Source organism: Haliotis asinina, chromosome 2 (genome assembly GCF_037392515.1).
Source record: "Haliotis asinina isolate JCU_RB_2024 chromosome 2, JCU_Hal_asi_v2, whole genome shotgun sequence".
NCBI classification, from domain to species: domain Eukaryota; kingdom Metazoa; phylum Mollusca; class Gastropoda; order Lepetellida; family Haliotidae; genus Haliotis; species Haliotis asinina.
In genome coordinates this window covers 63,162,601-63,182,749 of record NC_090281.1, presented here as the reverse complement: position 1 = coordinate 63,182,749, position 20,149 = coordinate 63,162,601, and the positions used below count along the sequence as shown (strand labels likewise).

The 20,149-nt window shown below is 38.7% G+C and overlaps 1 protein-coding gene across 1 annotated transcript; it reads left to right on the top strand.

Annotated features, from left to right (window-relative positions):
- The first annotated feature begins 4,345 nt into the window (after window positions 1-4,345).
- On the top strand, window positions 4,346-18,586 carry LOC137274122 (beta-1,4-mannosyltransferase egh-like). The gene is made up of 2 exons (XM_067807132.1): window positions 4,346-4,476; window positions 16,932-18,586. The coding sequence occupies exon 2, from the start codon at window positions 17,028-17,030 to the stop codon at window positions 18,393-18,395; it is 1,368 nt and encodes a 455-aa protein (XP_067663233.1). The 5' UTR covers window positions 4,346-4,476; window positions 16,932-17,027; the 3' UTR covers window positions 18,396-18,586.
- Window positions 18,587-20,149: the final 1,563 nt, after the last annotated feature.

The following is a 20,149-nucleotide window of genomic DNA, read 5'->3' as shown; positions in this document are numbered from 1 at the left end:
ACTACCCGCCAATGTCAGTTGACTCTTCCAAATGTAATGTTGGTCAGACCCAAGCTGCCGTTTCAAGGGGATAGGGTCGGAAGGGATTAAATGCTGGTTGTTGGTCCTGCTGGGATATTGACAAGCTTGTGTGAATGCTGTTAAAGGATGTTATGGCAAGGTATGTCAGTTGTGTTGTCATTACGTTTGCATCGATGGTTTTCCTTGTTGATTTGTTTAGATGATCCTGAATATGTTACCCTTTGCACACAGGAGAATGAGCAACATGTTCTTTGCACACAAAACTATTTCAGAATTGCCTTCTTCCTGTATCAAGATGAATATTAACTTTGTATAGATCTTGGGAACAAGGAGTGATTATATGATAGCTTTTCTCAAGATGGTTACTGATATTTCTCATTACCCGACCATGCCTAACCCCACTCCACTCCGGATCGTCAAAATTTCTTTGAACTTGCTGCCTTACGACATTATTAGAGTAAAGTAGATACAAAAACCGGACATTTCAGGGAACAATATGATCAGATGAGAACATTATCCTTGCTGCATCAGGCCATTATCAGTCTCTTCCTCCTTGTGGCTTGCGTGCATGAATAATGCTTTGTTTACTTGTATTTCATGGACTACGTACACCATTATGGTGGATCAGATCAGTCTCCCAAGTGATGCAGAATCTGCAGGTAGACCCACATTCATGCTGATAGTTTGTTCTTTAAATATCATAACCTCAGAATGGGCACAGCGGTTACATAGAAGTAGGGCTCTTTCTACATAATCCTAGAATTAGCATCAAGATTGCTTTTTAACTATCTGACTCAGAGACTTGTGTGAGACTCAGAGAGTGAGTGAGGCTTTGAAATTATAGGTGTGAGTGAGATGGTCAGTATCATACATGGGTGTGATGTCCACTACCCTTCATGTCGTTTCCATTTGTGGTGTCCCCTGCCATGAATTGCTGGAATTTGCTGAAAGCAGTGTAAAACTAAACTCACTTACTCACACACTGCTGTTTCATTGACCATGATAGATCCCATCAATTACTCTTTGGAGTTACACTTCACCTAAGAAGATCCGGGGTAGAATATTGATACTCTGTAACTCATGCTTATTGAAAGAGGAGATTGCAATAATAATCAGAGTGGTCAGGTTCGCTGACATGGTTGACACATGTTATTGGTTTCCCATTGCGCAGATCGATGCTCATACTGTTGATCACAAGATTGTCTGGTCTAGACTTGATTATTTACAGACTGCTGCCATATATCTTAAATATTGTCAAGTGTAACATAAACCTAAACTCACTCACTCACTCACTCTGGTCTCCCTGGGGCTCCTTTTCAATATAAAGTAGGTTTGTTTTCTACAAAAGTATATGTATTCAGAGACATTTAGAGATCAGTTTAAAGTTTTGTCACATCTGCACCAGAATAAATTATGAAATCACCATCACCATCAGGCAGGGGCTGGGAATCATGGCTGTCACCCAGCTATACAACATGGCAGACTGCCAGTTCATCTCATTCCATTTGTCATTAGGTTAACCAGTGAGGTTTTTTTCCAGTGAAGGCTAAAGTTTCCTTTGAAGGAAATAAAACAATATTTTGCAAATGCTAGATTTTCTTGAATTATTGTCCGAACAGTAAAGTGATGAATCTCTGGGTTGTCCCTACAGAGCATAAAGAGGATGCGTTGCAAGGATTGGAAGTCTGTCTTCTTCAACCATGTCACCCACATTAAGTAGTCTTTATAAGCGATGTAAACACACATCTCCCATTTCCATGGATTCCCATCGATTGTTCAAATGATGAGGAGAATTGTTGCTCTCTGTCAGTTGTGTGCTGTCTCACTCAACATATTTAAAAGTAAGCTCATGGCTGAAAATTAGATTTCTTCTCTTCAAGAACAGCTATGTTTAAGAGAGTGCTGCAAAGTTTGTTTTTTGAAATGATTAAGAGGGCTCAGAGAATTGCAGAAGGATTTGTGTGGGTACGAAGTTGAAACCTCCCAGTTTTCTCCCTTGAGTGGTGGTGCAAGTTGTCATCGAACGTGAGACTTAGCATTCAGCGATGCGACTCTGTTCAGCCACTCCCCATTAAGAGGGATGTAAGAAGAACTCAGGGCTGAAATTAGGCTCCATAATGAAAATATTTTCAGAAAACATATTACGTGGTATATCATAAAAGAGCCCAGTGGGCTTTTCTCGACCAGGCTCTAAATTGAAGCATTCAAGACTTAAAAAAGTGATCTAGCCTTGTATGTGTATAATGAAAACACATTTTGATTGAGGCATGGTGAACTGTCCCCTTGTTACCTAAAAAACACATTTTGATTGAGGCATGGTGAACTGTCCCCTTGTTACCTAATAAGTCTAAGCAACTCACTTGCTTTCCCAGTTTGTAACCATTGCACTTCCAGTGTGTCTGCAGCTCAGTCGATTGCTTGAGATATTGCTGAGGAAAGGAACACTATTTTTGGTGTTGCATGCTGGGATTAATCTTGAAAATAATGTGAATGTGCCCTGACCTGTTCTTGCTTACTTTTACTGGGCCTTTTCCAAAAATATTGTTCTGAGCATTATCACATGTCAGCCAACTGTTGCAATTTCTTGGTTCCAGTGTAAACAGCCAACCTTCATCATCTGTAAATCACCATCCATGGATGGTTGGGGTTTGGGGTTTTGTTGGATTTTTTTTGTTTAGGAGCTACCTACAAGAGCATATTGAACATGTTACAAACCCCAGAAGCTTGACCATTCATAGGAGACATCGTATTTCCAGGAGTATTTGCAGAAAAGCTGTCAAAATGATTCTTCCAGACTACTTGCTATATAAGCAGTCTGTCACCAAGTTTGATGTTCCAGAATTGATCTGATCCTTATTGACCATTTGAATTCACATCATACGTATTTCAGTAATCATATGGGGCAGGGTCATGATTCACCCAAAGTGATCCTTCTGTATTGATCTAGGATTATGTCGAGGATAAAGAACGACTCAGAGGTTGTGGTTGGAAAAGTAAGGTCTAAGACAGGAGGGTGGGGAGAAGACCAAGACCGTGTAGCCCTCAAGGATTTACTTCTCTCCACCCGATGGTTGAAGACTTACTTTCCCAACCACAACAGAGGAGGAGTGCTTTATTATGCATATAAACTGTCAATGATGGATAATTAGATGATGGTGTAATGACGCTACGTAACAGTAACTAAACAACTAGTGAAATCAATTTAATGTCAGGAACTATAAGTAGACAGTTCATCCTTGTGTCTTTGTTGGCTTGGTGCCTGTGAGGTGGAGCGTCCATTTACGACATCTGCGGTTCCTTCCTGTTAGAGTACCCATTTTCACTTTAAAATTTATCTCAGATGATATAATATTATTTCCATTTTTGCAAACACACATCATCTGAATTTGAGTATTGATGTTGATATAGTTAGGGAAAAGGAAAGCCTGGGAAGAGGTCCTACTTTCCAAAAGAGAGCACAAGAAAGCCTCAAATGCGATTATTCCAAGAAACATGGTAAGCTATGAAGGGTTAGTTTTAATGGGATGCAAATTTTCTACTGATTTGTTTTCCTCTCTTTTCACTCATGCCAATTCTCATAGCTGATTATATTGTACTCAGAGAGCTTAGGGTCGCAGGTTTTATCCCTGGCCATGTTACACCAAAAGACATCAAAATATGGCACTTGTTAGTGCCCCCCTGGCCCTCAGCATTAATGGGTACAACTAGGACTAGTCAGTTACACTGTGTCTGAGTGGGGTATACATGCTTAACTGTGGCATAGTACTTCAGTGAACTAGCACCATAAAATAAGCTTAAATCTGTGCTAGTACAAGCTGTGAACTAATACATTCACATTGTCATATTAGCGAAATATTCTTAAGTGTGATGTTAAACCCTATTTCACCTCACTTCATGACTGATTATATAAATGGTCAGTATTCCAATGAGTTTCATCATGCAGTTAAGAATTACAGCTGACATGCAATATATCATTTTACACACCAATCAATTTTCAGCCAGCAGGTTTACTTGAGTAAACATTGATGCCACCACGTGTATGTTTGGGATAAATGTCAGCTTGACACTACATCAGACGCTGCTGTCACCTTTTGTTTGTTTTCTGATATAAAGTTCAAATTCAATAATAACCTCATTGTTTTGTGTGGTTTTATCCAGAATTATGGGAGTGTCTGGAACCCACACAAGATATCTGGTGGATAAGTGATCAGTGTGTACATTTGTATGTGTGGCAGGTGGCTCGTGTTGGTTTGTTTGCGACCAGTTTCTCATGCATTGATTCCTGTAGATATCATAACGTTGACATATGTATTTCTGTTTTCAGATATCAAGTGGTGTAAAGCAGCTGCAGTTGATGGAAGGGCAATGGCCTTGTAACCACCGCAGATACAGCTTCACCTACAGCATTACCTGCCCACAGGATTAATCTTGCCAGATATCTCCATCACCTCACAGGTAACTATCAGGTTAATGTTGCCAGATATCTCCATCACCTCTCAAGTAAATATCAGGACAACTGGAACCTTAGCATTACCCATGTCTCTCTTGTGATTCCAGAACACAATATTGTGACCTTTATCCCAGGTATAGGGACTTGGGGAAGACTGGTCCATGAGCATGTCACTTTTGTCTTCTGACATGGGATTCCAGAGGGCAGAAAAGAACCCCAGTACCTGGTACTTGTGTTAGCATTAGGGAATAGGGGAATGAAGTACCTCTTGATTGGTTCCCCACAGGTGTCCATGAGCAGAATAGGCCCTGAGTATGTGATGCTTTTCTCCTCTTAGGGAATTCCTGACTGAACAGGCTTCCAGTATATTATGTGGATACATATTATCACATGTCATCACATCCTAATTCCATACATATATGCTCATGCTGTAAAACTAAACTCACTCACATATTATCACATATCAGATACCACAGCAAGATAAGACAGAAAGATTTAAACCCACAGTCACTGAATATTATCATCTGTATCACCACTGTAGAGAAAGTCTGCAGCTAAATTTATCTTTGAAATAATACATATAAACAAGACACAACCAACATTAATCAACAGGATATTTCATTAGGCCACTGACCATAGCCGAGCGGTCAGTTGCAGTTATGTGACACTGGAAAGTTCTGCTGGTTGTAACAGGTTGGCCAAATGGAAGGGATCAAGTGGACTCGGTAACTGTGCTGTACCTTATCCATTCTGCACTTGCACAGGTCCCCTGCACCCCACTGCTGGTTGTAACAAGATGGCTTCAACTCTGCAGGACAGCATTAATTCAAATAGGCCACTGACCACAACTGAGCAGTCAGTGTCAGTTATGTGACACTGGAAAGTACTAAGTCTACATATCACAGAAGTTCACATTCTATAGTTGCTTATGTTGAAGAATACACCACAAGACATTTGGTTGAAGCTTTGTGCTTTAAAGAATTCCCATGTGCAGACAATAAAGTTAACTTTTTGAATATTCATCGGTGGGCAAAGAAGGTCAGACTAGCTCTCAAATAACATTATTGTCTTTCAGAAAATTTGTGGTGATAGTTTCGCCATCTGGTGGCGTTGTATTCCCTCCTCCTCCTCTGCTCACAGTTGCTGTGGCAAGCGGGAGTGGTATTGATCTCCTAAATTGATTTACAGATTCTCTTGTTTCTATTAGGTAGTAAAATGTTTATCATCACTGGACTTGTCCATTAATCTGTCAGGTGAAAAGCCTTTTTCAGTTAAAAGGAGCAAAAGTATCTGTTCTCTGACATAAGAAGGAATAGCCATGTGTTAATGCTTGAAGCCATAGAGGATTATCCAAATGGTAGTGGTTTACATGAAGCACCTGCAGAGATAGTATGGAGAATGTCATGGCCACATATTTTCTGTTTCTTGGTGAATGTATTTTTCACAGCTGAAGAGTAGTGAGAAATTGGTGTCTTGTCATACTTCTTCTGCAAATGCATTGGAAAGTGCACTTTCATAGGTTCTATGAACCTCATAACTGGTTGTAACAGGTTGGCCAAATGGAAGGGATCAAGTGGACTCAGTAGCTGTGCTGTGCCTTGTCCACTGTGCACTTGCACAGGTCCCCTGCACAACACTGCTGGTTGCAACAGATTGGCCAAATGGAAGGGATCAAGTGGACTCAGTAGCTGTGCTGTGCCTTGTCCATTGTGCACTTGCACAGGTCCCCTGCACCCCACTGCTGGTTGTAACAGGTTGGGATGGAGCTGGATTTCCTCTCCGTGATGCAACACCATCACGTTGTTGGCAGCTGATCTGTGGCACAGTTCAGTTTGGCAGAACACCTTGATACACTCAAGACCTGACACAGTCATGTTAAATATTTAACATACATGACCTCTCGACTTGAGAGCACAGGTGGCTTTTTGTTGAAGAGCCTTCAGATTGATGACCACAGTTTGCATCTTATAGCTTTCCAGGTTCCAGTGATTATGTGTCAAACCACAGATTATTTTGTCCCAATAGTCTTTGAGCCCATTACAAAGGATTGAACAACTGATGCATTTCTAAAGTAACTGAGGCAAGCAGCAGTAAACCCAAATTATTCATACTCACTCTAATTCGCTGTCCCAGTTCACATGCTCACTCACTCACTCACTCACTGATGTTTTACAGTGTCAGCAGCAAGAATCTGCTGGCATTTAATCAGGATCATTAGAAGGTGTAGTTGTATTCAGCAGCAATTAGGCTGCATTCAATACATTCCCAGATTCCATTTGCTTAGCAGTCTCTGAAGGCTTAGGGTTTAAATGTTATATAGAAAAAAAGTCCTCAATGCTTTCTTGGGATTACGGAGTGTCCCAGTGTTTTATGTGCAGTTGATGTGTGCAGTAAACTCGGGCACTGTGGGGTTTATGACTTGGCTTGTGGAACTTCCATTTCCCAGCAAGCCTAACTTCACCAGGTAATGGGGCTTATGCCTCTTTAGGAGAATCCTTCCTCAAATATCAACTGCTGGGAAATAGAGAGATTCAGTTCTCAACCAAGCATTTAGGTTTGAAATTATGAAGTTGAATGGCAGTTTGGTAGACGTAATGAATTGTCATTCTGTAGTTGATATGCTATTGTGTGTGATTTTTTTTCTCCCTAGACCATTTCTGATTCAAGAGATATATGAAATTTAGTGTTCAAAGCTAGAGAAACTATTCCCCTTTCCTCCCCAAGTTAAATTTGTTTTTGTTTTCCACCATAACTGGTTATGACAAGGTCCCCTTGCTTTTCATCTGAGTGTTTACAGTCTCTAAACAACAACCCTCTCCTCATAAGTCAATCCATTTTCCAAACTCCTGGATCTGCCCATCTGAACATACATTTTGATCAAATAACATTGCAGGAAGAACATTAGCAGAGTAAGACAGCCACAAGTGTCATAATTTTCTGGAAAAGTTTCTCCTGGGATATTAGTCGCAGCTGTGACATATGAAGCCATAATGCTGAAGAGATCATGGACTGGCATGGTATAATTCACATGTCTACATATAGTGGTTAGGAAACTAATGTCCGAGGATATACAGTTACATGGAAAGTGAAATGTTTGACACTGTTGTGGAATGCTTATGCTATGACCGTCAATATCACTGGCCTCCAAGCATAAGGGGCGGGCGGTGGGGTAGCCCATTGTTAAAGTGTTCACTGATCATCTGAAGGAGCAGGTTCGATTCCCCAAATGGAACAATACAGTCCATTTCTGGTAAAGAATAGGGGCTGAAATATTTATGTCGTTTGGATTTGATATTCACGAAAATGTGACACTTTCCATTGTATGTTTGTATACCTTTCATCCAAAGCATGAAGCATGACTTTTTCATGTGAGATGCAATAACTTGCATTGCTGAAAGTGTAGTTGTATTCAAGCAATATCATTGTTATGAAAAATATATGAAATAAATTATGAAAATATAGTTTACAGTTGCCATGAGATGATAGTTACTATTTGATTCAGTCTATTCAAGACGAATAATTGAAAGAAGAGCATCACCAACTCTTTCTCTGGCTAAAGGCTCATTATAATTAAATTTGCTTTTGTGTTAATTCCAGTTTTGTTATGTGTTCTGGAGAAATTTCCTGTGCATATTTGAATCATTTCCAATAACAGGTCCAAGACAGTGAAAATGTGGTAACCATGGTTACATGATGCAAATGATCGGATTGGCTGTCATTCATGAAATGGTAATTCTATCTTTTCCAAGATTGGGGTTCAAGGAGGCAGAATAGCATTGATTTTAAGCTTGATTGTTTTCTTTGACAACAGAAAGCTCTCAAGGTTTCTAATTTTCCTTGTGTTCCAGTTTTAATGGATTTTTTTCTCATTAGAGACTGATGATTGTGCTTTTCAAAGTTTATTTCAACAAATTTGTGATTTGCTTGCCCAACTTTAGATTGTGTTGATTCATGACACAGTTTTTCCTTCATTCATAATTAAATGAAATGACTGCTGCAGTTCGCAGGTTTTACAGGGAGTGGCAGATTTAGAACCTCCGATTGTTTGGTGTCGGATTTCAAAGCAATGTTTATTTTTTCAGCTAATGTATTACATTGGCATCAGAGCATGAAACTAACAAATAGTTCCACAACACGCAATTGAATTCTGAAAATTCATTGTGATTTGTCGATGAGGGATTATGCGATCAGGCAGTAAGCAGTTCTTCTTGGTACTGAAAGATAATTCTCATCTCTGACTTTTAATTCAATCAGTTTTACGCCATGATTTTTACATTAATCAGTTTAGAATGTGCTGATTTACATATTCACCAGATAAAAACTGTTTATGATAATGGTGGTGGGGTAGCCTAGTGTTTAAAGCATTCTCTCGTCACGCCAAAGACCCTGGTTTAATTCCTCTGATGAGTACAACATGTGAAGCCCATTTCTGGTATGCCCCGCCATGATATTGCTGAAATATTGCTAAAAGTGGAGAACCTAGTTCAAACTAGTAAGCACTGACTTGATTTTGAATTAATATTTTGCCTTGTTTCCAAATATTATTTATTTTGACATGATTAAAGGTTTAATTAAGGTTTCATCAAACATAGTGATTTTGTTGTCTTTTTGTTTCATAAGTCAAGCATTAGCTTTATTTTAAGTAATGTTTTGTGAAAAAATGTTCTAGCAGTATATTGCAATATGTATCGCAATATATGCTTTCGTATGGCAATATATCGCAGTACAAACATTCTCTTCAATACGCACCCCTAGCAGATGTACACTTCAACAATACCAGGAATTTGTAATACAGTGTTGTAAATCAATAATTTACAGCTTTCAGCTGGTCAGTAATTAAAACAAAAGCATATGTAGCACGGAGGAGGATTGAATAGGTTTGAGAGTTTTCCAGCTCATCCAGTGGACAGGCACAGCACCTGTTAGCAGGTATATGATGTGATCAACAGGCCGAACCTGCATGAAGCAGGTATATCCAATGTTCATTTGGCAGGTCCTGCATTAAGCAGGTATATCCTGTGTTCAAGTTGTGACCCTTCACTTCAAGCTTAACATCACTGTACAGAATTGTCACTTTGCTTCGGGCCAAGACTCACTGTTCACAGTTGTTCAGCATAATTGCTAGTTGAATTGAAATCCAGCATAAACATGGTACTGGTAGTGAACTCTGTATCATGCAATCATGTAGCTTGGTTCACAACAGACATCATGAGATAACCTGCACCAAACAACTGACTTTACAATCTTTTGTTAAGGGTAGCGTTAACACCAACAGCACTCATGTAGTTTCAGACTGAGGACTCTACTGACGTCTGAAAGGCAGTAATCGACATGATGGTTTTTCTTCTCATCTTTCATCATCTTTCATATGACATTTCAAGTGTAAAGGGAATGTGAAAGCTGTCACCCATCTTTTCATCAGTATCCTAAAGAAACTTACCACAGCAAAACCAAACTCATTTTCGACTTGTTTTTGAAACAATTTCAGCTGCCTGGACCTAATTGATTTATAAACAACTTACAATTTTCTTGCCCAGTTCTGTAAATATTTTGAAGCGAAGCTGGTCCTTTCATCTGACTTACTCACTGTCTACAAGCTTTATCCTTCAAGTAGATGTGACTTAGGCTGGTTCCACTACTGCAACAACAAAGGATGGTGAAGTGTTTGATGTCAGTGTTGATGTCCCCAGTTGGCCATCATTAGGTGACAGTGGAAGCTGCCTAGTGGCAGTGGAAAACATTGACCTGTACTTGCTTCTTCAGCAATCAGCTAGATATTTTCTCCTCTTCAGACTTCTAACATTGGCATTAATTCGGAGGCTGCCATGTTTCAATGTGAATTTGTAATTTGCAGGATGTTAACCAAGACTCTCACAAAATGATTTGTCTACCCTGTTAAAACAAGAATATTTACTGAAGTATCTCATCAGTGTATTTTTTTATCCCTTACACATTCATTTGTGTTGGATACATTGCAATGTGAAAACAGTGTGACCTGATTTTGATGGACAGTATCATCTCCAGGGACATCACTAAGTTTTCATGTTTCCTATTATGGGGATATTGTTTCATGGCAGTCCAAAAGGTATTCGTATGGAAACGCGGAGTGAGTGAATTAAAATATTTTACATGAAGACAATTTAGAAAAGAATTCATATGGAAGGTGGGGGATGTGTTGATTAAAATCTTTCTGCTTTCTATGTAAAATGTTGAATCCTGAAGCCAACTATTTCTACTAGCCAAACCAAACTTAAAATAAAAGGTGATTAATGATCTTATATTAATAATTAATGAATATGGCCTTGATGGGTTCTTCATAGTGAATACCTAATGCAACATGTGTTTGAGGCATGTGAAGATAGTGCTATCAGGTACAGACATACTTCAGGAAAAGCTATTTTGCATTGAGACTCAGCATTGCTGGATGGTAACTATTTATGTTCCATTATATATATTGTATGACTCATACTTCTACAGATTATTCATAGTTTATATAGCTGATCCACTACTTTATCATCTTTGGAGGTTTTGATCAGACAAACAATGCTGAAATAATTTCTAGGTATATTTCCATCCATATGTTGAGATATTTATTGTATGAGTCACTTCTCATGTTATCTCTTTGTATCACCTGTATATCCTGTGGATGCACGAAGATCCAGGTTAGAATTGATCTTCAGTAACCCATGCGTGTCGTGAGAGGCGACTTATGGGATCAGGTGGTCACAGTGCGTAGATCAATGCTCATGATGTTGATCACTTGATTGTCTGGTCCAGATTTGATTAGTTACAGACCACTGTCAAACAGCTGGAATATTGCTGAGCGTGGCATTAACAACAAACCAACCATATCCAGTCAGCATGTGTGGAGATATTTTTCTGTATCACATACCTCCACCTTTGTTATTATTGGGTCCTTTAGTGATGCTTTATGTCCAAGTGGGGACCTTTCAAACATAAATCTATTGATAGATGACAACAGATTCCTTTTATTACTTTTAATGAAGTCGGATTATATGCTGGTTTTTAATTCTTTGGAATCTCAGCAGACAGATCTCTCTGTGTGGGTGGGTAGGGGGAGGGGGGAATGTTGACTTTTGTTGTTGTCATAGTCCCCATAATTCAGAAAAAATAAGTATGATGATGACAAACAAGCAAATCATCTACAAGTCTTCAAATATATATTTTCCTAGTACACTCCCTGCTGTGAAGTCACACATGACTGGATCAGAGGAAGAACAAGCCCATGTGATAAGCATGGAAAGGGAGAGGTCAAAGGTCAGTGGGTTGAGCGAAATCTGGCTTCCTTGATCAGTGGCGTGGGGGTGTCTCCAGTGGTGAACCAGTGAAATAGTTAAGTCGTAATGGCATGCTTGTTAGAGGTGGTTTTCTGTGACCCCTTGTTGGAAGGTTCCCAGGATATAAGTTCACACAAAGAGGTGAGATGTGTTACTGTGTTACTGTGAAGTTAAGAAACACTAATAATTGATAATTAATGATTTATCATTAGTCTACTAAACTTGTTAGGTGACTGTTGCCTGCTGTCGACATATCCATCTGACAGTGTAGATATCATGTCTTCATTGAAAATTAATGTGTTAAAAGAATAAGGAAATATTCATGAGCTGTTTTATTTGAATCAAGAATTTAGGAGTCTCCTTACTTGTCTTATTGTGATTGTCCCTGTAAGGTTTTCTTTCAGTACCTAACCCTCCAATTTATAATTAAAGTACTACAGTCAAGTTTCGTTAATCTGACATCGTCCTTTACACAGCAATTTGTCAGATTAAAGAGGATGTTGGACAACATAACTGAGACTAAATTATGTTTTTTCAATTTGTTGCTATCAAAAGCATTGGATAAAGCCAAGTGTTGGATAAAAGGAGGTCGGATTAACAAGACTTGACTACAGATAAATAGGTCTGGCAAACCTATGTGAATCAGTTCATGGCAAGTTAGTGAAGCTTGACCTCAGGAGTGTGTTTTCTCAGTGTGACCGTCACAGTAGAAGCAAATGTGGAAGTATTTCACTTGTACTACAACTTCACTAGTATGTATTTATTAGATTATTGAACACTTTTAGACTGCAAGACTAAAATGTTCTTAAGAAATACGACATACATTTTTGTTAAGGAAAGTGTTTTAGTTTGACCAAGGAAGTTTGCTTCAATGTATATATTATATCGCTCACTGATAAGGAAAAGCATAAAGCGATATCTATCCTGATTCAGTAAGTACTTCACGCAGACAATTAAAGTACTTCATGCAGACACTTCCGATGAGTATTGCATGCTGAAGTACAATGAACCATGGTTGATAAACAATCAAGTGAACTACTAATGATAGTTTGCCATACACAGATATACATCATGTTGCCAGGACTGAACAGACAGTTCATTATATCTGTGACTTTGTTATGTCATGTTCGTAAGAAATGTATCGGTACTTCGGCATCGTAGTACTGGACATGTAATTTTGAAGTTGACTCTTCATAGTAAAGGTGAGTGACCAGTGATAAGGGCATGCGGTCAGTAGTTACAAAGGATTACACAAGGCCATTTAGAAAGTGGTCAAATTTAACATATGTTATATTTTGGATTACATTCTCTTAGTAATGTAATTCTAGTACTTTTTTAAGTTGAGTCCCATCCAGGATTCAAACCCTCACCCTCAGAGTCAGGCACCTAATCACCAGAATTGCCTAACTCTGAGGGTGTGGGTTCAAATCCCGGGTGGGACTTAACTTAAAAAAAAGTACTTGAATTTGTATTTTACTAAGAGAGTGTAATCCCAAATATAACATGTCAGTACTTGCTGTTATAATAGTGAGATAGCTACTATACAACATGTAGATATGGGTAGCTATGACTGGTTATATGATTGTTTTAAATTATGGACTTGCTATCAGTGTATATTTTTTTATTTCTTATGTCATCAAAACAAGAAGTTGTTAAATTGTGTTCTCCTCTTTTGAGACCTCCCCCACCTTAGCTGGTGTGAACACGACAGGGTTTTATTGACACTCAGAGTATTCATTACTGTGCCGAACATGCTCCTGTCAATAACACTCCATCTGCATTCCATCTTCTAGCAACACCACTTGTGACATAAAACACAATTGTGTAAGAATTTGATGGATTGTTTTATGTGATCTACACTCAGGATTTGATTGTGTCAAGCTGTTTTGAGCCAGTGCAATTTGCACTCACTATTGCTTGTCTTACTGTGGGGACCCAAGTTAGAATTAAAGGCTCTTCACCACCACTTGCCTACAGTTGGGCAGTGTTAGTATAGGCCCAACCCAACCCAAACCAACCGAACCCACCAACACAAACACCTTTTGCCTACAGTAAGGCAGTGTTGAAATAGGCCCAACCCAGCCCACCTATACCGACACCTTTTACCTATAGTAGGGCTGTGTTTAGGGCATTGTTAGAATAGGCCCAACCCAATCCATCACACCAACACACACCATTTGCCTACAGTAGGGCAGTGTTAGAACTCCCTATTACTTGTCAGCTCTGATTCATATAGGTTCTCACTGAAAATAATAGAATGAAAATGTGATAACAATAGTCTGTTTGAAGATTTGAATGTAACATTAGTTTTAAGCCCTGGACATAATAAAAGGATATATCTGGAGCTATTTTATGGCTCTGTTTGCATGAACCACGGTGTCATTAAAGGATAAATAACAAGAAAACCAGTTTTATTACCAGAAATCAGTGATAACATTGGGAGCATAAAACATCATCATTATTTATTAAAATTTGTTGGTATTATGCCTGAAAGATTTTGCTATTGTTTCTCTGTATATGTTTAAGTATGTTTGTCATACATCTGGTGTCAGTGGAGTTGTTCTGAGGAACTCAGTTAATGATTTGAGGTCAGCAGGGTTGGATGTGCAGCCAGGCTGGGGTCAGACGGGTTTAGCTGCTTCTAATCATTCGGGTGTATTTGAAGACAAGAACACCATGGAAGCAATTAGTGATAGTGAATAAGTCATGGAGGCTATTGATAATCGGAAATGTTAAATACTTGTGTGTTCAGATGATGAACATGTCTTAATCCTTGACTGAAGAGTGAAACTGAAGTGTATAAAATAATTTTTATTGTTTATTCAGCTTCTGTATATAATCTGAGCAAGTTGAGTTTAACATTTTGAGAAAACTACTTTTAGACATTAAGGGAAAAACTTGCTGCTGAAGCTTTAAACACAATTACCAAAACGAGAAAAAAATTTAAAGTAACAGCAAAAAATCACATTTTTATTCTTGTGCCGGGTTTTGTCAGTGACAGATGGCCTGTTTAAGATTATATTGAAATTTTGCTGGTTCCACACACAACTGTCTGATCCATGATGATGTTTTATATGTGTTATTTCCCATTTCCTGATGTTCTGACACCAGACATACTCAATCAATGACCCCCATGTGACCCAGACATGCAAAATATGAAAGTTTGATCATCACATAACAATTTGCCTATCATCAACACAGGAGTAATGTGAGTGTTAATGTTGGACAGTTGGCCATGGCTGGTAGCCATATGGAGGGTCTGGCTATATCCATTGTAACAATATGATAGGTCCCGCAGATAACTAGATTATGAAGTTTCCAGGAAATGGGAAAAAAGTTTCTATTGGATTTTTTTGCCTTAGGATATAAATTATTCAAAGAACAAGCATCAAAGAGGATGCTTCCCTTGCCATTTCATTATTTGGTGCACTTTATTCTGTTGGACCTTTGTCAAAATCAACTTGGAGCTTGCCTATTGGAAAGGGCAAATTTGATGGAGTTTCTTGATGAACGATCCCCAAGGAGGTACATAATGTGCCAATGAAATACCGATATGGTCAGTATGCTCCAACTTTCGTAGTTGCCATTTTGATAGTCTGCTGAAGTGCTTGATCATTTGGATCTACTTGTAACAAAGGCAGATTTCAGTTTAACTTCATTATCACCTGAAGAGTACATGCAACTAGTTGTTTAAGAAATAAATGAATGCAAATGGTAAGAGCTTACCCTTCCAGTTGATTATTCTAAAGCTTCCTTCCTATCTTAAACTGGAACACTTTTCCACTTGAGAACAAGTTTCACTTTCTAAGTATATTTTGAGTCATGAAACAACAAATCCCAGGTATTGTATGCTTGTTGGCCATGAGGGGCGTCTAGGCAAGTACAGAAACCACAGTATGTATTTGCTGACCATATGAGGGTAATCTGGCTTATATAGTGTTTTGCCCCCAAACAGGGATCATTGTCATAATGTGTAAGTTTTATCTTCTATGCTGATTAAGGACACTGTTGTCATTAGCAGTTGGTACTGTAATGTAACTGCCTCTAAATATAAAATATTTAACATAATGGCTACAACAAGGACCTATTTCATGCTTAATTTGGAGCCATTTTTAAAACAAACTGGAGGAGTACAGCTGTAATTCTTCTTGTTCGTAAACCAGTATAACTCACTCACTCACTCACCTACTCCATATAATCCCAACAGGTGTAAAGCCACATCAAATTGCTTCTGGGCATATTATAAAGGGAGGTAATCAATAACGCTGTAATTTCAAACTTTGATACTGCCAACACCCCTACTTTATGTTTAGGTTTCAAACATGTGAAGCTGCCAAGAATACAAGCCCTGATCCAGGGGTTTCCCTGTGAGTTTAGAGTCAATTGATTCAATCACTTCTGTCTTCAAAACCATTCTCCAAACACAGAGGACCTATTATAATGTACAGGTTTTGAAGCTGGTAAAAGTACTTAACAATCGGTCTGAGCGACCACTTGTAATAAGTTTCTAGGAAGCCCTAATCTGTTCCTTGAGAAGCTTTGTGGTAAATCTTTAGTTGCTGATGTCAGTGCACAGAACTGGGGAGGGAAGCCATTGAGGTATTGATTGAGGGGGCTAGAATGTCTGTAAGAAGTTTAGATTGTACCCTTATTGACACAATGACAGAAAGTGCATGATCCGTGCCTTGCAGCATGCTATACAGAGGATTTCATTGGCAATTTCAGAGGATATTGTTGATGTTACAGGTTGAAAGAGTTTATTAAAACAGTCATTTGGGGATCTATTACATGTTATCCTACATCCTTTCATTGTTGCAGGTTCTCAGTGATTATACAAGGGCTTGAACAAACTCTGTATTAGTCAGGATTCTGTAATGCTATTTAGTGGCAAGGATGTTTGAAAATACATGAGTTGAATTAGCAACTTAGAGTGGGTTTCCACAGGGATAATATTATTGTACGGTCTAATTCAGATATGCAGACTTTGAGTAAATACTTTCATAAACAGATGAGTTGGATTTTCTTGTTATATTTGCAGGTTTTAAGTGCCATCCGGAATGGATGAAAAGATTTATCTAATCATATTTACTAAACATTTTGCATTGTGGTAATATTTTATTAATTTTATTCAAAATTTGATTGTGATATTTTTGTTTTTGCAGATTGGCAGCATGTTTTAGAGAGTAACCTCTGAGAGATATTTCATCAAAAATCCTGAAAACAAGGACAGTGGATTAAATCAGCATATCAGCGGCATCATGAGCATCATACGGAATCTTCAACATGGTGGCTGCGTGTGTCTTCTGCTACTTGTCATATATGGTTATTATGCATTTCTCAGTGGAAATGATGATAGCGGATTTGACCCATTTGAAAAATATGGCTACTTTCTAACCTGGATCCTGTTTGCTCCGAGGATATTCCTGTACTTCCCATTAGTATTTGCTTGCTTCAATTTCCTTGGCATCATATGCTATCACACATTTCCAGAAAAACCACAACTCCAAAGATCTCCACTTCTTGGACCGTTTTTCTGTTTCCGTGTTGTGACACGTGGATTATTTCCAGAGCTTGTACGTGAAAATGTTGAACGCAACCTCCAAATCTGTACAAGTGTGGGACTGCAGAACTTTATGTTTGAAGTAGTAACTGATATTCCTGTAAACCTTCCCAAAAATCCCCGCACAAGAGAACTGGTTGTTCCTCACAACTACACAACAAGGAACGGAACACTGTTTAAAGCTCGAGCCCTCCAGTACAGCCTTGAACCTGGTGTGGACATCCTCAGTGATGATGACTGGATTGTGCATCTTGATGAGGAGACAATTCTCACAGAAAGCTCTGTCATTGGCACCATTAACTTTGTATCAGAAGGCAAGCATTCATTCGGGCAAGGTGTGATCACGTACAGTAAGGATAAGATTGTAAACTGGGTGACCACATTAGCTGACAGTGTTCGAGTAGGAGTTGATTATGGAGCACTACGCTTCTCACTGCGTACTCTCAACAAACCTTTCTTCAGCTGGAAGGGGTCATTCATCATTGCAAATGCCGCAGCCGAGAAACACATAACGTTTGATCATGGACCCGAATCTTCGATCGCGGAGGACTGCTTCTTCGCCATGATGGCCTTCAAAGAGGGCTACAGTTTCGGCTTTGTGGAGGGAGAAATGTGGGAACGCAGCACCTTCACACTGATGGACTACATCCGCCAACGTCGGCGCTGGATTCTGGGGATCTACCTTACAGCCAGCAGTCGAAAGATCCCTTTCAAGTACAAGATGGGCGTGATACTTATGAGTGCATCAGGCCTGTCTCTCCCCATCACAACTATGGGCTTCATTTTCGGCTACATCTGGCCCCTCCCGGCCTGGAATGGCATTCACCTAATCCTGTGCTCATTTCTAGGAACTATTGTGTTTCTGTTCATGTTCGGCACAATGAAATCCTTCAGTATTCGAAGGACGGGAGCTGTACAGTGTGTGTTACTGGTGATAGCCTCTTTGTTCTGTGCTATCATCTCTAGTGTTCTAGAAAATGTAGTAGCCATCATGGCCTGGCTACCCCACAAACAGCCGGAATTTCAGATAGTTAAGAAAGACATTCGACTTCAAACTATTGTCTGATTCTGACCATCTTTAGGATTTTCTCATTACAATCAAAGGGAGGTAATTTCCTCCTTGCTGCATAATGCATCAGGACTGCACTCTGGTGTGAAAGTTGAATGATGATTCTCCAGTGAATGCTCAATGCTTTAGCACACAATTTTAATTGTACATTTTATGTGTTTGAATTTTACCAATTTCCATTCCAAAAACCATGTTCCATTGTGGAAGAATTTAGCTGGCAAATCACATAACCAAAGGTATCCAATGTGTAACTTTTGAATCATTTCAAACCAACACCAAGAATACTCAACTCAGATTTCAGTGTATGGTGATAGGTCTGGCAAATGAGCTTGAGTTTGTCTTTTTAAAGAAGCCTCCTGTTCTCCAAATACTGGAGTGATTTGGCTTTGCCTATGAATATTTTTTTCACAAATTAGCTATGTTAAATATTTAGGCAGCTAATAAGTCTGTCGCTTGAAAACTGACACTTTTGTTCTCTGTCAGAATCTCATGTAACCAAAGTGCTGATCTGTGATGTAAGACTCAGAACCAAAAGCTCCAAGACAGCAGTGGAGGACATTCATCTACTCAAGGACAGATTATACTCCCAAACAGTCATGACTCTCCTGGCCATATCAGATGTTGTATCAACATCCTTGACAAATACTTATATTTTGTTTTCACAGGAACAAGAGCGGACTTTACATCGAAGACACATCTCAGCATTGTATGACCACCAAGACAGACTTGGTGTGAACACACACCTGTTCAGTCCTTATAAGTATCACCTGTCGAGCAGGCTGATACTCCTCATGGAGGGTTAATATTCATATCACTGCTCCAGATTAAGTGCAGTCTGTTTTACAATAAATTTTATATCTCTTATTGAACCAATCTATCGACCATAGTGTCTCCTGTGGGGCAAAACAGTATTATTTTATTCCTTTAGTGTAAGAAAGTTGAATACATTCTAAGAAGGTTGGTTGGGGAAGTCTTAAGAAAACTAACATTGTTGTGGTTTGAATTTATTTGGCATATACTCAGACCACTTGCCATTTTAAATTTTATGGACTAATGTCCTTCCCTTGGACTTTGCAGTTGAAGGGAGATAACTCATGTTGATAGCGTAATTCATAGTGACATTTTACTTCAGTTTTAAAAGTTCAAGAGTTTTACATCTAGTACAATATATTTTACTATTTTTACAACCAATCAATGACTGATACCACTAGAACCTTCAAACGGAGTAACTATTTGGCAAGCATTTGACATCTGAATGATTGTTCACTGAAGGCACTGATGAAGATACTTCAACTTTCCTTGCCCTTACTTATGTGCCCTGAACATGACAGAAGTAATTAAAAAGCTGTCTTCCATACTAACTCTTATGAAAGATATTATAATATTCTCAAAGTTTTTTAATGCACCAGTAATGTGAGCAAAAGGATCTCTAAAGTTTTCTGAACTTTTTGTTACAATGGACTTGATGTGATTTTAAGTATTTCTAATAAAGCTTTTGTTTAATTTTGTGATTTTGATTTTCACTGAAAACTCAAGCCCTACAATGTTTTTATGTATGCTTTTTAATTTCATCCAGATTGTGATCATCTTTTCTGTTGTGTTAGACATAGTGCTTTTGTATGTTTTGAATGTAACCAAATACCGAGTCAAAAAGCGAATTTGTTGAACAAGCAGTTTTACGGAGTAACTTGGCTGTTTTCTTACAATGTGAGTGTGTTGTTTAAAAGGAATAACTTGATTTTGTTTGATCA